Genomic DNA, 24,130 nt, shown 5'->3' on the forward strand with positions numbered 1-24,130 from the left:
GCTTCTCGTCCCCACCAGCCTCACTTGTGACAGTGGTGGGGTCGAGAGCAGGGCCTCCCCAGATGATCTCAAACTCTGAGGTGGGACGTAAAGGGAGATACGTTCGGACAGATACACTGGACCGGAACCGTACAAGGTTTTGTAGGTCAAAACCAGCACCTTGAATTGTGTTCGGAATTGAACCGGCAGCCAGTGGAGCTGGCATAGCAGGGGGGTGGTGTGCTCCCTGTATGTCGCTCCAGTGAGCAATCTGGCTGCCGCTCGCTGGAGTAGTTGAAGTTTCCGAACAGTCTTCAAGGGCAACCCCACGTAGAGCGAGTTGCAGTAGTCTATTCGGGATGTAACAAGAGCATGGACCACCGTGGCCAGTTGGGATGTGTATTTTAGTGAGGTCTTTAGCCTTCCTTGCCAAAGAGGGCTGGTACCTCACCAAACAGGGACCCCAGGTTCCCATAGACCTGAGCCATGGCAGTTAAAGTGGTCTCAAACTGCATTTATGTTTCAGTGCAGTTACACTCACAGGCACCTTCTACACTGTCATATTTGAACTGGATTATATGACAGTGTGGGCTCATATAATCCAGTTCAAAGCAGATAATGTGGGTTTTCTGCTTTGATTATATGGATTAGCAGTGTAGAAGGGACCTCAATGAAGACTTAAGCACCTGCTGCCTCAACTAAGCCCTGATCACCCCCTGCTGGACGAGAGGGGAATAACGCCACCAAATCTTTCTAGTCCAGTTCTCTGCATCAGTGGTTTGAGTGTTAGATCAGGACTCTGGACACCAGGTTCCCAATTCCCACTTAGCCATAGAAACCCACTGGGTGACCTTAGATGAGTCACACTCTCTCAGCCTTAGAAAACCCCATGAGAAGATCACCTTGGAGTCACCCTAAGTCAGAAAGGATGTGAAGGTACCCAACAACATCAAGGTCCTCAGCTTAAGATCACTCTTGCAATATTCCCAGAATTCCTGACCATTGAGCAAGCTGGGTAGGGCTTCTGGGAGTTTGAGTATGCCTGGGGGGGGGGACCGTCACGTGGACAAGATCTTTGGACTTTAGGTCCCAGAATTCCCGACTATTGACCAACACAGCTAGGGCTTCTGGGAGCTGAAGTTCAAACAGACTCTGAGAGCTCGGGAATGAAGGCCTTAATGTTCCCCGGACTCGGGGTTTTGAACTTCAGCTCCCAGCTGCACAGGCCCTGGGAACTGAAGTCTAAAGAAAAATTGCGAGAAGTTCAAACAGACCCTTAAGAGTTCGGGAATCAAGGCCTTAATGTTCCCTGAACTCTGATCTTATTCCGTCAGGATTTTAGACTTCAACTCCCAGAATCCTTAAGCAATGACCGAAGCAGCCAAAGTCCAAAAAAACCGTCCTAGAGTTCGGAGAATAGAGAGAGAAAACGTGGAGGCAGTGACAGACTTTGTATTTATAGGTGCAAAGATCACTGCAGACGCAGACTGCAGCCAGGAAATGCTTACTTCTTGGGAGGAGAGCAATGGCCAATCTCGATAAAATAGTGAAGAGTAGAGACATCACACTGGCAACAAAGATCCGCATAGTCAAAGCAATGGTACTCCCTGTAGTCACCTACGGATGTGAGAGCTGGACCTTAGGGAAGGCTGAGCGAAGGAAGATAGATGCTTTTGAACTGTGGTGCTGGAGGAAAGTTCTGAGAGTGCCTTGGACCGCGAGAAGATCCAACCAGTCAATACTTCAGGAAATAAAGCCCGACTGCTCATTGGAGGGAAGTATAGTAGACGGAAAGATGAAGTACTTTGGCCAAATCATGAAAAGAAAAGAAAGCTTAGAGAAAACAATTATGTTGGGGAAAATGGAAGGAAAACGGAAGAGGGGCCGACCAAGGGCAAGATGAAGTGACTGGCTTGACCATGAAGGAGCTGGGGGTGGTGACAGCTGACAGGGAGCTCTGGCGTTGCCTGGTCCAGGAGGTCACGAAGAGTCGGAAGTGACTGAACGAATGAACAACAACATACAGCTAAATTTCAATTACAAATATGTAAATGAGAGCCAGCATGGTGTGGTAGAACCTAGGTCAGTGGTTCTCAACCTGTGGATCCCCAGGTGTTTTGGCCTACAACTCCCAATCAGTTTACCAGCTTACCTCAGTACCTCTGAGGAGTTTACCTCACTACCTCTGAGGATGCTTGCCATAGATGCAGGCGAAACGTCAGGAGAGAATGCCTCTAGACCATGGCCATATAGCCCGAAAAAACCTACAACAACCCAGTTTACCAGCTGTTAGGATCTCTGGGAGTTGAAGACCAAAACATCTGGGGACCCAGAGGTTGAGAACCACTGACCTAGAGGTTCCAGTAGTTTTGGACTTCAACTCCCAGCAGCCTCAGCTGCTGCGACTAACGGTGAGGGACTTTGGGAGATGAAGTTCACTGCGCCTGGAAGTGCTGGGGCATGCGCAGTAGATGCGTTGCTGTCGCTGCCTTTCCCCCTTTCCCGTCGCGGCTTGATGACGCAACCTCCAGCTGAGGCCCAAAACAACGCAACGGCTCGGGGAGAGGGAGAAGCGGCGTCGGCGCATGCGCAGTGGGGCGGGGAAGGCCCTCCGCCTCTCCGCTCAGTGACAGAGACAGGCAGGCAGGGCGGCGGTGGTGTCCCTTCAGTCCCGCCTTGAGGAAGGCGCCGAGGACCGGGGGACATGTGAGGGGAAGCGGGTCCGTGCGAGGGGAGAAGGAAGGGGTTCCGGGCCTCCTCCGGCTCCCGCAGGCCTCCTCCTCCCGGGGAATGAACCTCCCTCAGCCCCAGGAGGAGGAGGAGGACGGCGACGGCAAGGAGGGAGGCATGGAGGAGCAGGCCGAGGGCCCCGCCGCCCGCGGGGGGGAGCAGAGCCTGAGCCCGGAGCTGGAGCACGCCCACCGCATCCTCGGCGAGTTCCTGCTGGAGAAGCACCGGCCTTTGGCGGCTCCCTTCCTCGGGCCCTGGCCCCCAAGCGAGGCCTCCGCCTCTCCTTCAGGCCGCGAGCAGCAGGCGCCTCTCCTCCCCGCCGGGGAAACCTCGCCGCCGCCGCCGCCGCCCGGGATGGGCCTCCTGAGGATGGAGGAGAAGTTCGCCACCGGGCAGTACAGAGGCATCGCCGACTTCGTGGGAGACTTCCGGCTGATGCTGGAGGCCTGCTACCGGCTCCACGGCGTGGACCACTGGCTCTCCAAGCAGGCCCAGAAGATGGAGGGGATGCTCGAGCAGAAGCTGGCCCTGCTCTCCCGGTAGGCGCCCCGCTGCACCCGGAAACCTTCGGGACAACTTCGGCACGCCCTCCTGCTGTTTTGGACTCCCAACTCCCACAATTTCTAGGCTGGGTTACTGTGAGTTTTCTGGGCAGTATGGCCATGTTCCAGAAGCATTCTCTCTTGACGTTTCGCCCACATCTGTGGCAGGCATCCTCAGAGGTTGTGAGGTCTGTTGGAAACTAGACAAGTGAGATTTCTATATCTGTGGAAAGTTCAGGGTGGGAGAAAGAACTCTTGTCTGTTTCAGGCAAGTGTGGATGTTGCAATTGGCCACCCTGATTAGCATTGAATGGCCTCGTAGCTTCAAAGCCTGGCTGATTGCTGCCTGGTGGAACCTTTGTTGGGAGGTGTTAGCTGGCCCTGAGTATCAGTTTATATCATAGAGAGGTCATGGTAGGAAGACAAGGGAGGAGGACACTTTGGATTAGTCAAACTACTTAACCCTCTTACTACTGCTCACTGTGAGGCATTCTTAATTATTTGGTGTGAAGCATTCTTGCACTTCCAACAAGAGAGAGAGAGAGAGAGAGACATAAATATTAATCTTTGATGGCACAGGAGAAAAAATACAGATGAATTCTTCCTCTTTCTGTTGGAAACTAGGCAAGTGAGGTTTATATACCTGTAGAATGTCCAGGGTGGGAGAAAGAGCTCTTGTCTCTTGGAGGCAAATGTAAATGCTGCAAATTGCCACCATGATTAGCATTTAATAGCCTTATAGCTTCAAAGCCTGGCATGTTGCTGCCTCAGGGAATCCTTTGGTGGGAGCTGTCCCTGATTGATTCTTGTCTGGAATTCCCCTGCTTTTTGAGTGTTCCTCTTTATCTACTGTCCTGATTTTAGAGGTTTTTTTAAATACTGGTAGCCAGATTTTGTTCATTTTCATGGTTTCCTCCTTTCTCTTGAAATTGTCCACATGCTTGTGGATTTTGATGGCTTCTCTGTGTAGTCTGACATGGTGGTTGTGAGAGTGGTCCAGCATTTCTGTGTTCTCAAATAATATGCTGTGTCTAGGTTGGTTCATCAAGTGCTCTGCTATGGCTGACTTCTCTGGGTGAAGTAGTCTGCAATGCCTTTCATGTTCCTTGATTCGTGTTTGGGTGCTGCATTTTCAAGGCTATTCAATGCTAATTAAGGTGATCAATTGCAGCATTCACACTTGCCTCAAACAGACAAGAGTTCTTTCTTCTGCCCTGGACATTCCACAGATATATAAACTTCACTTACCTAGTTTCCAACAGACGTCACAATCTCTGAGGATGCCTGGCCATAGATGTGGGTGAAACATCAGGAGATAATGCTTCTGGAACATGGCCCGGGAAACTCTCAGCAATCCAGTGATTCGGCCATGAAAGTCTTGGACAGCCAGTAGGCTGTTAGGAATTGTGGTAGTAGGAGTCCAAAAAACTGGGAGGGCCAAAGTTTGCCCTTGCTTCACCAATCCAAAACTCCCAGGATTCTATAGCATTGAGCTATGACCTTCAAAGCAGTGTCAAGCTGAGACTACGTACATAAAATGTGTTTTTGGAGGTCTGCATATTGAATTGAAACAGTTTGGCTGTATTCTAAAACCATTATTGTGTGACTTCAATTTGTTTTGAACTTATTGGTGAGCCAAGGCGAACCTATCATAGAGTTATCTTGGCATGATTTGTCCAGAAGGCGTTTGGTGTTTTCATTGAGGTTGACCCTCTGACTTGCCCAATGTCACTCAGTAGGTCTCCATAGCTGAGTAGGGATTCAAACTCTGGTCTCCAGACTCATAGCCCAATGCTCAAAATGCTAGACTTCTGTAAATAAAATACAGTGTATATGTAATAACAGTGAGCTTACAAGAAAGAATTCAGTATTCAGCATTGTGATGAAAAATAAAACAAAACAATCCAATAAGACATAGTTAACTAAAACATAAGTATACATTACAGCAAATACCCTAAAAGCAATTTAAAATACAGTTACATTCAAAATGGCTGGCGGCGGTGTTCATTTAAAATGTATTGTGGCAGCCATATAGTACAAATGGGACTAGCCAGCATTCCAAGTGGTTAAAGTGTCTTAGTCCTCCACCTGAAATGCTCGAGGTCATCATAGGTTCGCAGGTGACTTGATGACACATACACATGCATATTGACAAAATAACATTTATGAATACAGTTAAAAAGAAAATAGGTGACAGAGAAAAATCATATTAAAGGAGAGATAGGAGCTGTCTATTAATGTACAGTATGCTTAAGGTCTCACTATAAAGTGATTTCTGAGGTGGGATTTGATTGTGCATGTGTGTATGCACGTCTGCATTATTGTGAACTGCTGTCAGGTCAACTTCTGGTGAACCCATGAATTGGAGACCTCCAAGTCACCATGTCATCAACAGCCCTGCTCAGGTCGTGCAGATACAGAGTCATTTGGAATATGGTCTTCCTCGTTTCTTACTGTATTCTACCTTGCCAAGTATAATTATCTTTTCTAGCTAGTCATTTCTTGTTATGCTATGATATAATATATATGTTCTTTTAAAAATTTAATTGGAATGTGTGATTTAAGACTACATCACATGCAAATTTACACCCTCCTCCCATTTCTATACACTTTTAAAACAGTTCATAGTATAAGTACCACAGAGCCCATAATGTGATCTGTGGTGTTTCATCAGTTAACTATATCAGAAGTTGGATAAATGGAGGGGAGCTGAAGCTGAGGAAAAATTGTCTTCTGAGCTCCTTATGTGCATGGAAATAGGAGAAAGGGCTTAAAAACATGTGGGATGGAATCTGTCGGATTTGCCCGTGTTGAATCATCTCAATGGGTGCTCCTATGGGAGGTCTCCTATGCTCTACTTCTTTTACAAAATCCTTCTGAATGAGTCAGGAATAGTATTTTTAAAAGTAATGTAATCTTAAGGTGGTGATAACTCAATTGTAAGCTATCACCACTTTGCTTTCACTGCATTTTCTCCTCACAGTCATCTAGGCTTTTGAAATTGTGAAATTGCTAGCTTTGTAACTTTTTTGTTCCCTTTTATCAACTATAGGAAGTTAGAACAGTGCTTTGGGTCTCTTCTAGAGTAAGGGGCTTGAGCAGGAAAACAAAGGATCCCATCGAAATTGTGTCATTCTTAAGAATGGTGCCTTGCACTTTCTCCAGACTGACAGGATTGCGAGAGAAAGTAAAGTATCTCATAGAAGCGGTGTCTTAAGAATGAGGCTTTGGGTCTCCTCTAAACAGATGGTTCAGCTAGAGGTGAAAAAGGAGGCGATCCAGTGAGATGGGGGCAAGTAATTTCTCCTTTAAAGATGGAATCCCATGCAAAGACAACAATTCTACATGCAAAAAAGACAATTTCCCCTGTTTCCCCTGCTCTGTCTGATGAAGACTTTACTGTACCCTATAATAGATGAAAGCAACTTTCCCAAATAACAGACAATTTTCTTTGGTTGTTAGACCATTTGGTTTGAAATCAGTTTGCTACTGGAATTGGAGAGAGGGTGATCGTTGTCTACAAGAATTAATCAGTGGTGTAAATAAATTCAAGAATTCATATAACAAATAACATCAACATGTATCTACAGGTGTCCCTTAAATGGCAGTATCTCTTATATGTGTCCTAATTCAAGAATGTTACACAAGGAAACATGTATGTGTGTGGTTGTATACATTACCACAAAGTACAGATGCTACTATATTTCATTTTTTATTTATAATATTTTCTAAATATCTAATGTGCACATACATTTTGATTCTTGCTTTTAATATTCTTGTTGCCCCCCCCCCCCCAAATACAAAAAGGAATGCATTAAATGATTTTCTTTAAAACTTGCTTAAGTAATCCATCAATCACTTTACTTATATCCCATTTTTCCCCAGGTGCTTTCCAATAAGCATGATATACAATAAAATACATATAGTTAAAAGCTTACAAAATTTAGATTAAATCAATATGTAGAACTGGTGAAGTTATTGATACCAATAATCAAACCACTAGTCTATTATAGAGGTCTTGTAGCTGGTCTAAATGCGCTCTTTGGTACATTATTGCTATTCAAATTTCTGTTTATCATTTGTTGAATTGTTGGAATGCATTCATCACAGTATGCAAGACCTGTACTAGGAAATCATAATAAATGAGGATAAAAAGCAGTATTGTGCCTACTTTGGTTGTCTATCTACACCGCAGAGCAGCAGAAGGTTGGTTAGAATTTCCTGCTAGATTTCAAGGTGATTTGCAGTATATCAGTGAAGGTTTTTAAAAATTTCCGTCTATCTAGTAGCAATAATTAGAAGAGCCTATAAATTTGACTTCTGAAAGTCTGAAGGGGGACCAATACTGAACTTTTTGTCCTAGACTGAACATATTGCCACAAGTACTTGTTTCTCTAATTATGCATGTCCAGTTTCCTGAATAAGTATTTTGCTCCTGGCTGATGGATATCAGAATTGTATGGTTAAAAAAATAGGTCTACAAATTCCTGCTGTACATGGTTGCGCTTGCATGTGAGCCACACATTTAGACCAGCGTGTGACTATTGTAACTATAGTTCGTTCATACAGAAAAGTAGATTTTTAAATAAAGTCTGAAGAAAGCTGTTTTCGATGGGTTTAATTGTAAATACGGACTAGAATCCAGACTTTATTAACCTCAGCCCAGGAGCTTCTTTCATCACTGAAAGATCCTTGAACCTTTGCACTGTTTCCAGTTGTAGAATGGAGAAGGAAATTATATTTACTAATTCCCACGATGTCCTGTTTGCTGCCTTGCAAATCTGCTCTTAAAAGTTGTGAGATGTTCCATAACAATAGTTTTAAACTCTACATCATGCTCATAACTGCAGCTTTGCTTAGCAATGAAATTTCCATATCAGTTCATTCATATAAATGTAGTTAGTTTATTGCTTGTTTCTTTCAGTTGAATAAATCTTTGCTGTGGAGATGCGGTCATATTTCAGACCTAAAAATGTAAAAGGGATCTGCAATAATAAATAATACATATCAAATTGGCCAAATAAATAGATGCAGTATTTTCAATTTCTTACCTTTTTAAAGGCACCAGAACTCTCTAAGAAGCAAAGGCTCAGACACATAGCTTTTCAGGAATACTAAAATTAACAATAATGTTCATCATTTCCTTAATACCCAGTAAAATGATTATTTGTTAAGATTAAAATTCTTTGTGCCCCATTTTTTTCCTGAAGTTTGATACCTATTTATTATTTATTTCTTTACTTTATTTATATACCGCTTTTCTCAGCCGTCAGGAGACTCAAAGTGGTGAACATCGATACAAAACATCACGAGACAAGTATAGGGCAATTAAAAACAATTGTAACATAAATCATTAAACATCAGAATAACAATCATTAGCGCCTCAACAGTAAAAGCAGAATCCAGTTTCATCATCCATTATTCCATTCCTATGTTCAATTACACTGTTTAATCAAATGCTTGTTCGAACAGCCAGGTCTTCACTTTCCTCCGAAACGCCAGCAGGGAGGGGGCCGATCTGATATCTGCAGGAATTTCTTTGTTCCCCATTTTTTTTTCCTGAAGTTTGATACCTAAAGCAGCTCACAACTTTTAAAAAGTATACAATTGAAAATGCACAAAAGATTAATATTAAAATTGAATTACATGTTACAATTATTAAAGCAATCCAGTCTAAATACCATGAAAACAAATAAAAAGCTGTTAAAAACAGTTTACTGACACCATGCAGAACCTCTTGCCCATTCTTAAAAGCTTTCTGTTTTTAAAGCCTGCCTGAATAAAACTTGCTGTTGTTGCCTTCCACCAGAAGGACAGCAGAGAGAGGAGCATTCCAGAGGGAGTTCCAGAGCCAAGGGGCAGCCAGCGAGAAGGCCATCTCTTACATTCCCACAACTGTACTTGCAGTGGCTATGGGACTGAGAGAAGGGCTTCTTCTTAGTATCTCAGGGCCTGGCCAGATCAGTACTGGGAGATACAATCTGCTAAATAGCCTGGATCTGAGCTGTACAAGGTTTTAAAGGTCATAGAATCATAGAATCAAAGAGTTGGAAGAGACCTCATGGGCCATCCAGTCCAACCCCCTGCCAAGAAGCAGGAATAAGGACCAGTTCCTTGAATTATAGTATACCCAGAAACAAACTGGAAGCCAATGGAACTGTTGCAATTTTACAATAATTTATTTAAAAATAAATAAATAAATGCACATAAAGCTTCAGGTGGATTTTAATGTAATATTCAAAACATTTTTGCAATTTACTGATACTTTCTGTTAACCTGAAGCACTTTTTGTTATTAGAAACAGTTTTTGTATTTAGACTGCATTTCAAAGTATTTTACACTTACTGATTTTATATGGATCTCTTCAGAAGTCAGTTCTGTTGAGGTCACTACCGCTTCTCTTAGGTACATGTGCCTAGGATTGTGCCTTCAAAACTAGCAGATGCAATTAAAATAAAAGTGCTAAATCAGATCCTCCATCCTCCTTGATTCAGGAGAATTTTCTCCCCATAAAATCTTCTCTCTAGGAATCTTTCCAGAAAATACAAATGAGTAATTACATCCAATCTAGTGAATCTAGTTAACTGAACCCATGTTCCCATTGCTGTTATGTAGCCAGTATTATTGAAGATATCAATTAATCCTTTCTAATATATTGTAGCTTGTATGCAAACATCTGTAGAATAGAATCAAGACTTGCTGCTATATGTTTTGTTCTGAATTACATTTGACCCTCCACATTCACAGATTCTGCATCAATGTACCCAACCATTCATGTCCTGAAAACATTTTTTTTTTAAATCCAAAAAGAAAACTTTGATTTTGCCATTTTATGTAAGGGACATCATTTTACTTGCACATTCTGGGCTTTGGTATCTTAGAACCAAATCCCATTGAATGTCAAGCATCCATTCTACAGAAAATATACCAAAATTATCATGATTTGTTGGCATTTGCAACATGTCAAACAATGTAATACATGAACAAGGACCTGTGATTTAGCTTGTGTATTCTAGTATGCTTGTGATGTCAGAGGTCAAAGCATCACCTACATAAAATGAAACAAAAAGGAATTTATTATATCTGGGACTATATAAAACGTTGAACAGCTTATGAATGCAGATGTAGGAAGTAAGCACAGTTTTGATCAAAGTCCATAATTTAGTTAGGAATGCTTTGTAGTCATCACATTCTTCATTCTAAAATAGCATATACAATACAAAAGAAAGGAAAAAAAATCCTTTGAGAAAGTGATGGAGGGGTTGATGAAGTCTGAATCCTTGTAATTTTGGTTATGTTATTTATCGGGGATTGGGGGGGGGGAGTGGACTTTTCTGCCCCCAAATTACCAAAACAACTGAAAAGGTATTGATTTTGCCAGCAATAACCCTTCAAAACTTCCAATGCCTTTAAATTGCCAAACATCTCAAAACCAGCCAAAAATGAAATTGACACCACTTCCTAGCATGTCAGACATGAGTGTAGCCCTTCCCCTTCTACAGTCATTCACCCTGACCTATATATTCAACCCTTGTACTGTTCAAAGCACTGCACACACAGAACTCAGTCTCACTGTCTATTCGTAGAAGAAGGTGATGCAAAACTGGCTTTCTTGCATTTCCTGATGGTTGTTTTCACTTCAGATAGTACCAAAACTCTTGACAACAGACCATTTTGATTGTGCTTGAGGAGGTGATGTGAAGAAGAAAGGGGAGGAAAGTCACCTTCCACCAGTCGTCTTCCATTGATGAATCTTGGAATTTTACCCATTATTTTTACAATTTTTACTGTTAGCTATGCCTGTATTGTTGCTTCCATGTTCTAAGAGTGAGATCATCTACTGGACTGATCATCCAGTAAATTTGAATCTGATGACCAGTACAATTCTAACTTTAAACTCAAATTTCTTACTGTAACATATAAAATCCTTTTTGTTCAAACAAATAATCACATCTACCAGGCTACCAGGAGATACTGAAATTACTCAACAGACAAATTTCAGTATCACCTGGTAACATGTCATCTCCCTATGTGTTGTCTAGCACTGTCATTAGATAATCTAAAATGGTAGGTCAGATATCATAATTCACATATAGCTTGTTTGTCATAATTAAAGAGAATGAGAAAACATTTATTTTTGAACATTAAAATAATATGTGGATTATTGTTTGAAGGTAAATAAAAACTTAAAGTGAGAACATTAAATATTAGTGGCTGTCTGTCATGAAAATAATAGTTTACATGTGCCGATAACTTTTGCACTATTAGTGTAACTTGTGTATCTTTCCAGAGATGGGACAAGATATCCCATAAACCACAGATAATTTAGCTAACATAATCCTGACAGTTGCAGTCCAGCCACTTCTGAGGGGGTGGATGGTTCTTGCCACTATCATGACTGGTGTGATTTTCCTAAAATAAATCAGGGGCGAGGGAGACAACATACATAAAATTTATCATTCCTCCTTTAAAGTGCTATGTGTTTTTAGTGGTGGGCCTTAACATGTTGGAAGCCTGCAATTTTTGATACAGGGGATATTCATTTAATATGCATGAATCCTCAATATAGATGTCAAGATACTCACTTCAGGCTGAAGAAGAGGACGATTAAACTTAAAATATAACCAAGATGGATCTAAGGATTTTGTTCTGAGACGTTTTCAATTATATAGCCAATCCCTCTAAATTACAACCCCCAAAGAAATTCTAAATGCTGAGATAACGTTTCTTCTCCACCCAAGTTCAACTCCAAAAATCATGACAACATTTGTTTGATCTCAACGATTGCAACAGTTCCTCTACCTACCTTCTGAAGATAACATACTTTTCTAAAATAAGATTTAAAAAAAACACACACACAATTGAAGTTACCCTCAGTTAACAATGCCTCTGACAAAGAAGCTCCTTTTTACATTTGCCCAGCGCTCTTGCTTTTCCTCCCTGTTCTCTTACTAGTTGGATTTTTTTGGCAGCATTACCATTAAGAGACTGGGGAAGGACAGCTGTAGAAACTATGCTTTTGGTGTCAGGTTGCAACAGCATGTTTTAAGTAAACAATACAATAAAGCAAAAACTGGGAGAGAATGGGATTCTGTTCTAGCCAGTTTTAGTGTAGTTATAGGTGCCTGATAGGTGAGGTAAACAGGTGCTGTTTGCAGAAACCTTTACTGAGTGTGGACAGGGGGGGGGGGGGAACAGAAAAAAGGAAGGCAATTAAGCTTGAATCTCTGGGTATTCCAATATATTATAGATGCACAGATCTGTAAATCTAGCCACCAGAGTGAAAATCATTTAAAAGTAGAGACTAGTGAAAGAAAAAATCATATCTGGATGCATTCTAGAAGAAGCCTTCATTCAATTCATTGTTAACTGATGTCAGGTTGACTTTGACCTAAAAGTGCAAGACCTCCAAGTCACCTCGAGACCTCAACAGCCCTGTTGATATCTTGAAGACTCAGGGCTCTAGCCTCCTTAATTGGGTCAATCCACCCGGAATGCGGTCTTCCTCTTTTTCTACTACCTTCTTCCTTACCAAATGCTATTGTCTTTTCCAGTGAGCAATATCTTCTCACATTATGACCAAAGTATAAAAGTTAATCATCTTGACTTCTAGGGAGAGTTCGGACTTTATTTGCTCTAATAACTATTTGTAGTTTTTAGCACTCCATGTTATCCACTTATTTACTATATTGATATCCCACTCTCTCTCACCCCAAGGAGGACTCAGAGCGGCTTACTTCCCAATTACAACATTTCAAAGGAGTTGATTTTTTAAATCTACCTTTGACAATTGTGCATATAAATTGAAATTACAATAACATGAACCATTCTCATTTTAGTATTCAGTTATATATTTTTACACTTCAGGCTCTTTGGTATCTTCATAGCTGCCTTTTCAAGTTCTAGCCTTGACGACATTCATCTGTTAACCATTTTAAATTATCTTTAATTTCTTTAGGAATGTTCTTTATGTTGTATTTTGGCATGATGGTTAGTTTAGAATTCTTCTTTATCTTTACTTTAATTTTTGATATTAGCAGTTCATGGTTTGTGCCTCAATCTGCTCCCAATCTTCTTTTCTGTAAGGAGAATGGAGCTTCCAATTTTCTGCTTCCAATTTTCTGTTTGATTTATTTTATTAGTCATTAGATGATGCTCTTTATACAGTCATAGATTTGGTTTCCAAAAAATTGTGTGTACTGTGAACAAATTGTTGCCCTGACAAAATCCAATCTTCTCTGTTTCTTGATCCTAACCAAAACTCTCATACAGTATATGTACCGTATTTGCCCTGCTTCTTACTTTTGCTTTCTAATTGTGTATGATTACCAACATGCCATGTCTTGGGGTGTGATTAACTTTCTTCTGGACTCCAGTGTAGAATCTCATTTTTTCTTCTTCTTCTTTTGCCTCTACAGTTGGAGGAAAAACTTGGATTATGGTAATATTGAGGGCTTTCCCCAAAGGGTTATTGATGTGCTTCAGTCAGCTGTTACACTATATCTTTTGGCTATCTTTATCCACTATTAATACCTCTCAATTTTGCTCTTAGGTTTTCATTTCCTGAACTGTGTAATTACCTGGCTCAAATTGTCCCATTCCTATGCAATTTAGCTTCCTGTTTCATGTTTCTCACATTTCATATTATTATAATATGTGTTGTAAAGCGTCACACTTTTCTTTTCTTCTGAACACATTAATAACTGAATGTCCTTATGGTATGAGTCCATTTGTATCACTAGGTACAGCACCAACCATCCTTTTCTTCTGATCTTCCCCTGTAGCTTGATGAGTGCTTTCCGATCTGGAAGTGTCGTCTTCTGATACTTACCAGAGACTGGCAGCCAATAACTGCTGGCACTTATCCATAGATCAACACTTTCAGTAGTGCTGTGTTAAGTGACATATGTCTCTAATTCATATAAGGCCTGATATTGTACAACCTATACAATGCAAAGTAACAGAGCATAAAGATAAAGATACATGTAGTGATGGTGACTTTCTCCACTGTGAGGTGATACTTCAACTTTACACTTGTTACCATTTGCCTAAACATTGTCCCATGCTTGATATGTGTGAGTGGGGAGGCCATGGGCAATGTGGGACACCTGGCAATTTTTGTCTGGCTCTTCTTTATCCTCTGTCCCTATCAAAACGGACAACGACTCACTGTGAGGACTGTAGATATTGTTTGCCTGTTTAGGTTGGAAAACCTTAGTTTATAAAGGCTTCCAGAGATGAGAACATCTGTTGTTTTTGTTTTACCTTGAAGGCCTATGACACCTCTTGGAAATATGGAACCCTTGTAAGACTTCTGTAATTTTGGATTAAGAGGCTATCTACCCATCTTCATACAGAACTTCCTGAGGAACCATACAATCCAGGTTTGCTTTGGCTCTACTTATACAAATCTTTTGAGCAGGAGGAGGGTGTCCCACAAGGCACCATTCCCAATGTAATGCTCTTCTCTGTATGATTTATGGCTTTGCATCACTGCCTCTTATTTTCCAAAATTCCCAGTTTATAGATGACTCCTCTAGTATGCAGTGGTTTTTGTTTTTGTTTTGTTTTTTTTTTAAAAAAAAGATATGTTAATCAAGCCCTTCATTTTGTATACTAATGTCCTGTAGTAAATTAATGTTTTCTTGAAGTAAGAGCACATACCTACCCTCTCCAGCTTACATACTGGCTTGGAAATGAAATAGATTCAGGGGCATATCTCAATACTATCAAACACTTAACTTCTTGAGGGTGATGCTGAACAAGTAGATTTCTCCCCCTAAATATACATGACTATAAAAGACAGAATGCTAAATTAAATGTAAACTCCAGCTCATGGAAATTGACTGAAAAATACACTGTATTATGTGCCTTATTTATTCTAAAATTCTGTCTAAAATTCTGTAGGGCCATCTGTCTGAAAATTGAACCCAATTCATCATCTGGAATTCAAATTGTGCCTTCCTATATATTGTACTTTGTCTCTGCAGATGGAGGAGTGGTGTTGATTTGCATGATTACTTGATGCAGCATTCAAATTTGTTCTGCTTATGGTGCTCACATGGATTGTAAGCTGAACATCATTTCTATACAGCTTTCCGGTATGTGGGCAGCGTAATAGACAAAAGTTTAGCTTCTGCCCAAATGAAGACACTAAAAACAAAACTTCCAGAAAGCGACATTTAAGACTAAGAATCTCCGTGTTAGCCTTATAAATGAAGAATCTGAGCAATTCCTGAACTTGTCTATATATTGAGAAAATCCTTGCCCAAAATAAACTTCAGCTTTATGCAGAATTCTTTGTGTAGTATCCGAAAGTCTTCCCCCAGCTATTTCTATTTTCTTAACTTAAAAAATCAAAAATATTTTTTTCCTAAATGTACACTAGGTGTGTTCACTACTTGACCTATAGTTAAAGTATTGATTTGCATTTTACATGGGATTTTCCAATTTATTTTATTTTGTGTCAAAAGCATTGCATAAATAAACAAGTATAAAACTGAAAAAATAGAGGAGGACTACACAAGCGGCTAAATAATTTTAGACCAAAAATGGGCAACAGCGACTGCTTAGCTTTAAACAGTTCTTCCTCTGTGCACAAGGCAGGGCATTGTGGGCAAGCATACAGATTCTGGGTTGTTTGTTCTGCTTCACAGTCGCACAAGGTGGAGGATTCTTCTAGGTAGTACCATTTAGCCAGGTTGTCTTTTGATCTCCCAACACCACTTCTGAGTCTGTTCAGGGACTTCCAAGTTACTAATTCTTGGTTTGCCCCTGGAAGCAGACCCTCCCTCATGGGGGGCCATCCAGTTGGGATTTCCTGGTTTAGCTGCCCAGAGGGATGCTCTTACCCATTAAGAAGAGTGGTGGTTCTCATGAAACTTTTCCTTGATTTGAGTCTACTGGGAGGAGGCTGATAGCCATGCAGTGAATGGCTTTCACAGGATTCAACCTTATTTCTCTTACAGTTGGCAGCAACGTCCAATCACACATTGGAAGGTGGGGGATGCCAGCTAGCTTAAAGAGTCTATCAACAGGTGTAGGTTTGAGGCATCCTATGATTATTCTACATGTTTTGTTCAGTTCTGTTGAAATATTGGAGAAAAAAGTGATTGCAATTCACATTTCTTTGTTTTTACAAAGTTCTAACAATTAAAACACCTTCTGGTTTGAAAGCAATAAAGCAATATAAGATTATTAACTATAAATTGGACAGGATCTCACAACAAAGAACTCTTCTGTAATTATTACCAATGGAAGAATATTTGTTCATTGTTGTGTAGAATCATTTGAACCGCTGCCAGATATGTCATGTGCTATCTCTGTAGTATACTGCTGAATTGCAAACCTTACCTGACTGCCAACCTGACAGTGCATTGACATCATGGGACAAAAACTTGTTTACTACTCAAGATCTTCTGATTTCAACATTGGTAGTTTGTTCCGCATGTTAGAGAAAAGACTTAATTATTTTGCCGAATAATCTCTATTTAATAATGCCCCCTCCACAGTGAGGCTGAAGGATCCCAGGGATTTTGATCTTTTGTCTGCCCAGCTTCCACCAACTCCAAGCAATTGCATTATAAACATTGTTTGCTGAACAATGATTATGCTGTAATTTTCTTGGCGTTTTCAACGCCAATAATATAGCATCATTTATCCAATTATTTCTCTCTAGCAGAAATAGCATGCATACACTCACCCATACAAATATAGGCTACCTGTTTTATGCAGTATATTTAATAATAACCTTGTTATTTGAATGTTAAACAAATCATCAGCAGGCTCAGGGGAGCCCCCAAAATATGCAAATATCCCCCCCCCCCCAAAAAAGCTTGCTAAGGCAGGAAAACCTTCAAAACAGTTCCAAGACTGAACCTGTTTCTTAGGTGCAGAATGTTGTCACATAATTCCTATATGATAGAGGTGGGCAACTGTAGAGGGGGAAGAAGGCAAGTTTTCACCTGCACATGCCTCCCTTAGAGGTTACACCAATGTGTGCAGACTCTCTTCCCTTCAGAAATTATTTTGACTGCAAAAGTCCCAAAAAGTCTTGCAGATACTCTATTGTCCTCAAGGCGACTGAAATTGAATCAGGAAATAAGCACCATTACTTCTAGTATTGTTTTCAGTCAGTTTTAGGGAGGGTTCCAAGTAGGTTTTTAAGATATGAAAGGATCTTATGCCAAATTCTTTGCATTTTGCAGCTGTTTTGTTGGTGGTGGTGAGAGCAAAAAAAACAAAAACAAACAAACAAACAAAAAACCCCAAACATTTTTTTCTTTATAAGTCTGGGGGTCATGGACCACAGTTTGCAGCCCACGAGCTGCAATTTGCCCACCCTTGCCATATTGTTGGTAGTGGGGAGACCAATTAAAATTTATTGTTCAATACATCCTGAGTAATGCAAACTTTTATATTAGAAGTCAGCTGAACTTGTTTAATGTTTCATAGAGAAGAAGCTGAGGCGATAAATAGCAAAATGGCAGTAACATTAAAGAAAGATCGCAAATTATTTAACAGCTAACATTGGAATTAAAAGCTGAGGTAGTTAAAACATATTGTATAAACACTCAAGAGAAACTCTGAGGCAAGATTTCTTTTGTAAGCCCCCAAACAAATGCTAAGGAGAAAGCTGACAATTTTTTCTGAAGTGAAATGTAGGTCAGCCTTTTTGTAGTTCTGATGTAAAAATCAATGCATAGAGAAGGTTACAGATGCAAAAACAGACAGCACAACTTGAAAGGAATTAGGACTCCCAAAAATCCTTAGCCAGCAAAATCACTCATAATGCCATCTAAGCAGGCACTTCCCGGAAAATACTTCAATGAAAGGTCCTGCTATTTATGGTTTGTAAATATGTAAACGTTCCTGTATGTAATACCAAAGAACAGTGTGAGTAAAAATGATTTCAGAGTTGTCAAAACACTTGCTATTGTACCATCATGAAAGAGAGAATTTCATGATATCAGGATTCTATATAAAGACTTTAAAAAACAGACAAAATCGGGGCTTTTCTATCCAGGTCCTGTGCTAATAGATCTGAGAAAGGGGCTATTGTTTTTATAAGAAAACATGTTTTGTGTGTAACTTGTTGAGCTATGATTGAGTTGTTAGGAGTGCTCATTGGCCTTCAGTTACATTAAATTCTTGGGCTTGGAAAAATATTGTGTGCATATTTAGGATCGTTTAGCTTGCCCAGATTTCTTTCACATAATTCTAATACAGTCCATAATTTTTGTTGAGATCTTCAGTGTGCTGATAACAAAACTATCGGTTTAAATCCAATGAGCAGTCCCAACTAGAGTGTACCCATTGTATCAATTGTTAAATGGTGACCTAACACTTATGCTAATCCCAGTGACGTAATAGGTTCTGTTCTACTTGGGGCTGACAATAGGATTCATGCCATTAATTGTTTGACTGGATTACTTTCTTGGCAAGCCAACTAGATACATGGCAGTCCACCTTTTTGTCTTCGTCTTAGTATGGTTGGAAATACTGATGGGCAGCTGAACTTTTGCTTTGATTACAATAAGGGGATGGTTAAGTGAGTCTTTTACTGTTTGTGTTTAAGAACTCGGGATTGAGAGAGAATGTTGCAGATGGAGAGAAGAAAATGTTCTCTTTGCTCCCAAATTTCACAACAGTATTGATGTATATGTCAGAAAGAAAGTTACGTTAGCTTATTTTCATGATTGCATAGATGTGTTATCAAAATTTATGATGACATCTTGGCATAACTATAATAGTATGTGTGTGGGGGTGTGAGTCATATTTTGGCACTAATTCTGTATCTCTGTCAATATTGAAAAATAATGCAAATTACAGTTTTTCTGTCTAGCAGAGAAGTCTATTCTGATAGATTTGTAGGAAAGTTTCTAAAGTGTATAAAGTGCAAAAAGAAATTAAATGGAATATATCAAAAGGGAGATTAGAGAATAAAGTACTTGATAAGCTTACAATCATAAATTAAATTACTGGATAAGAAATGTAACTCGCTTGTCTTCAGCTGTGTCTGTTAGCTTAATAGAGACTGCTGGCTGAATACAGTTCTGCATCCAACTGAAGCTTTCCTTAACTCTTACGTTTCTCATATAGAAATAGTTCATAAGTAACAGATGCATTATCATATTATTATGCAGTATGATATCTGTACTATATTCTTGCCCTTCCTATAATGATTTTCTTCCAACTTTATGAAGTTTGGGAAGTTAAAAGTGTGCCTTTTTCCATTGACCATAGTCAAAGCCAATCATAAACACAAGCATATGTTTAACATCCTGGAATACCGTAGTGATTCCTTGTCTACCAGCCTAGAAAATGAGCTGTCTCCTGACAGTAGTTCTTGCCCACACAATAATGTACTGTTAGTACACACGGGCAAGGAAATTAGAAATTTTCATATAAGGTTCTTTCAAGACTGTTATTGACGTATGTAAGTAGTAATTTAGTAACACTATACTATCAGATTGAATTCTTACATCATGGGAAACACAAGGTCTCACTATGATAGAAAGGTAGTGCTGAAACCATGATACAGAAGGATTGATTAAATAAAGGAAATCATTGCCCTAGGTTTGCAAGATTACCAGAGCTCCTGGAGATCTCTTGCTCATAGAAATGTCACAAGTTGAATCCAGCTTGATAGCAACAACAACAAAAATTATCAAACAGTAAGTGCTTAATTATAATGAAGACAAACATAATTTTTGAGGGATGTGAATAGGGTAATGATGCTCACAAAGCAAAAGTAGCAGTTAGTGGACACAAGAAGCTAAACCCCAAAATTGTACGTATATAGTCGATTTCCTTATTAAAAGGAGGAAAAAGCAATGGAAAAGGAGACTGTATTCATAGAAGGAAAATGTTTCCTATGTCTTCAAACAGGTCATTTATTTGTACAGTAAAAGCTTTGTGAAACTTTTGGCTGTTGCATGATAAACAGTATGAGAGCAATTGTGGAGAAAAAAGGTTCTTCTTTTTATTTTTTAAAATGAAAACAAGCAGTTATGTGAGAAAAATAACAGTGATGTCTGATAGGACTTCAAGGTAGCAAAACGTGGAAGCATTATGATTGCCCAGATCAAACGGTTCTTCATTAAAGAAGGAGTCGTTTGCATTTTAATAGGTATAATTGGAAGTAATGTGACTAAACTCCTGATAGCTAACAGTCAAAAACAAAAAACAATTCCCAAAGTCCCTGTATTTATTGTGACCAGTGTTTTTAAGCAAAGTATGAAACTGCTTTGTCAGAGGTATACTGCTAAAAGGTCTGTGTATGACTGATTTCAGAGTGCACAAACCTCCCCTTTGTCTAACCATGGCAGAAGAAGCACCAACCTTTCCAAAACAACCATACATTTCAAGAAATATAGGCACTTTGAGAATGTGTTGTTTTCTTGACTTTGCCTTTTTGCCACTGAATGGTCCCATGATCAGTCTGAAGATTTAATGAGCTATAAACTTAGAATGGATTCAAAAGGAGTTTTAAAATGTAAAAGTAATATATATAAAATTCACACTCTTCATGATTCTGTGCATCCGTCAGATGCACGATAGCAGAAAGCAATCCACATTATGGTTCTAGCTAAATGGAGAAAAACATTCCTCTCTCCAAACCTACTATCTCCTAATGAAATGAGAAAAGTTATCAATACATTTCCTTATAGGTGGGAGTGGCCTTCCAGAAATTTTTGAGTGAAACTCTTATTTTTCCTCATCATTGATTACATGGAATGAACTGTCACAAGTTGTCTTTTCCTGCTTTAAGGGAACAGCTCAAGGTGTTACTTGATTTTACAGAAAATACAGAAGAGCAGTTTTGTGTCTTAACACTATGCAATAGGCAGTCATTCCACTAATCCATAACACCCATCTATTGATGATTGAAATCATTCTTGTTCAGTGTTAAAATTAATTCAAACATTCTGATAACTAAAATAGGAATAGTAGTTTGCTTATGAGTTGTGAAAGATTGACTATTACAGATTAAAGAACCATCATTAAGGTGGTTTTAATTTTTTAAAAAGTATTGTAAGTCAAGGCTTGGTTTTGTCATCAAGGTCAGAGCATGGTTGGCCATTATGAATTAACTTGGACATTCTCTCCTCTCACACTCTGATTCCTTACCTTATTTTCTAGTTTGCATAAAAATGTTTACCGTGATATAGCAATTACCGAAACAAGCCACAACTATAGTAAATGACAGTTCGCCTCTAAATCAGAATTTGAAGATATAGATTGTAATAATGGTTAGATATACCAATGATCTAATGCAATTAAGTAAAATGAAATGATATGTAACTTTTAAAAAATCATCTAAATTCATCTAATTTACAAATTGATGTACTGTTGGATCAAAATACAAATGAATATCTATTATAAATGTTTGTGCTGCAAAAGCCACTGAAGCAGGAAGCAGGCAGTAACTTTTTTCTAATGCTATCTTGTTTAATATTTTCAGTGGACGTTGTCCATTACAGAGTGTCAATAAAAATACTAATCCTTGTCTGGAAGTTATTACTGTTAATACGGATTAAATATTGTAAATGCAGTAATACTTAAGGCACATCCTACATGCATTCTTTTGGACAAAGTCCTCTTAAATATAGTGGAAATTACTTATAAATGCACATGCATGTGGTTGCAATTTTAAGGTCTGTTTCAACAGGATTTTGATAATAAACAATATTTCTTGTTTCATATTGATATTTTTGTCTTTTTTAAAAATCCACTTATTTTATAAATGTCAAGAAGATATAATTGAAAATGGCATTATAAATTTGAGTTACCTCTTTAAAATAATATTGCTCAATTATAATGAAAAAAATCTGATTTTGCATATCAAATAACAGCATAAACCTAGACATTTTTTTAAAGTGATGACCACATTGTGCTATGAATGAAAAATACATACAACAATACAACTTGAAGAGTAGCCTTGTGAATTTCTTTTAAAATGTAGCTGTTGGATTACTGCTGGTCAGGAAAAATATGATTGTGCATTGATTTGGTTTTTCTTTCAAGGCATTTGAGAGAGAAGACAGCAATAGCAGTAACATCTAAAGGGTTCTATGGGCTGGAAGATGAGAAGGGAACAGCTTGTACTTCAACAAGGCGTCGTTCTACACCACGCAGTTTAGCAGGCTTGACCACAGGCGTGTTTGAATCCGTAATGGTTCAGGTTCTGAGACAGGAAGAACAACTGAGAGCAAAAGAAGAAAAGAGGTAAAAGGCAAAAGTGGATTGTTTTCAGCTATTATTTTTCTCTTTTTCCCTAAAGTTTTGCTCCTTTGGAAGATCACTCATGTCATAATTTCTGATTTAAAAGAATTTCTCACCAAAGGGTTTCTACTTTCTAGGCGATCTAGTATCCATACAGTTGTTGCTGTGAAATGTATTGCTCATTAAAATACTTTACAGTGAAACACTGGAATAATGTATTAATAGTAACACTCCAAGAATTAGTTATAGCATTGATAATTTAGACTAGAAAAGGTCTAACAATACTCTTCTTCTATATCTGCATATTCATGATTTAGGTTACATTCCATTATCACATTGCTATATAATTATGAAGCACATTGTCTTTTCACAACAGTTGAAGTTACTGATTCATAGCAAAGCATTTCACACTACTGGGAGAATATTTAATATCTCAATGCCAGGTGAATTTGATGGCTACTAATTCAGATATCAGCCCATAGTTGAAATTGCTTTCTTACTCTTAGTATCCTGAGTATTGTGAATGGTTCTTCAGTTCAGCTAAAATATATTACTAACACAGAGATGGGATTGCATCATTTGGGAGTAGGTGAGAAGGCAAAGAGAGAGTATGAAACAGGTGGTTTTCCTGATCTAATAGTTTTGTGTACTTTGAAAAGCTTCTAACATTGCTACTGAAGACTGCACAATTTATGAGAGCATATCAATAATGTATCCCTGGTCTACACATTTGATTAAAAAGGTATCCTCTCACACTTTTCATCCCAACTACAGTTACCCCCTAGCTATATGTGTAAATGAGATTGACACTATGTTGTTTTGGAAACTCAAGTGTTCAAATATTGAGAGTGAGTTTCAAAAGTACTCAGTTATGTCTTAGACTAGAAAGTTGGTAGGTGGATGCCAAATATCTTATGAGATGATTCATTACTTGTGTGCTTCAATGTTTGAAAGTTGTGAAAGTAATCCTTTCTTGTGTGAACTTGTCATGCTTGCAGTACAGATAAAAATATGATGGATGTTGATACAGGGAAGCAAATGGCTTCTTATTGTGTCCTCAAAGCAGGTTAGGCTTTGTTTTGCTTTCTGAAATTAGTAGCTGCATGGCAAGAATTCAGGTTGCACAAGGACAAAACTTTTCACATGGCGCTGTCATGTCAAAACACAGCTTATCCAGAGTAGCTGTAATTAATTCCAGTTAATGATTATACATTAAACTGTACTTTAAGATGCCAGTACTAATTGTTTTACAGTAAAACTGAATGTAATAAAATGAAAGGAATAGCAGGGGGAAGAGATAAGTAAACAGACATACTTTCTGTGCTTAATGTGTTCCTATCTTCAAAAATACATTGAAGACCAATAAAATATCTTCATGTCTTTGTTCTTGTGAAACAGTAACAGATGATTTTCATGCTATGCGTAAAAAAATCTATTGGGTCAAAGGAACGTTGAGCTCTTTTTCGCAACCAGGAAAGAATTTAGTGGGGTATCCATTTTTGCTGTCCCTATTTTTTCATGAAATTTGTGGACATGAAATAATGTAATCACTTAGTAAATAACCCATCTTTCAACCATAGATTGTTTATCTGACTTGAATAACAATTCATGGTTTAATGACAACCCCAGAATCATAAAAACTGGTTAAGTGT

General features: G+C 38.9%; 1 protein-coding gene across 3 annotated transcripts in view; it reads left to right on the forward strand.

The window, feature by feature from the left end:
- Window positions 1-2,687: 2,687 nt before the first annotated feature.
- The window catches only part of BRD10 (bromodomain containing 10), a 50,964-nt gene continuing 29,521 nt past the window's right edge, over window positions 2,688-24,130 (forward strand). The window contains exons 1-2 of one of the 3 annotated variants that reach the window (XM_060762292.2): window positions 2,688-3,248; window positions 22,281-22,481. In XM_060762292.2, coding sequence (XP_060618275.2) covers window positions 2,770-3,248; window positions 22,281-22,481 — 680 coding nt within the window. In that variant the 5' untranslated portion in view covers window positions 2,688-2,769. Of the gene's footprint in view, window positions 3,249-14,551; window positions 14,636-22,280; window positions 22,482-24,130 lie in introns of those variants that run through there. The other 2 variants (XM_060762296.2, XM_060762293.2) reach the window with 2 other exon arrangements.

Source organism: Anolis sagrei, chromosome 2 (assembly GCF_037176765.1).
Source record: "Anolis sagrei isolate rAnoSag1 chromosome 2, rAnoSag1.mat, whole genome shotgun sequence".
Classification (NCBI taxonomy): domain Eukaryota; kingdom Metazoa; phylum Chordata; class Lepidosauria; order Squamata; family Dactyloidae; genus Anolis; species Anolis sagrei.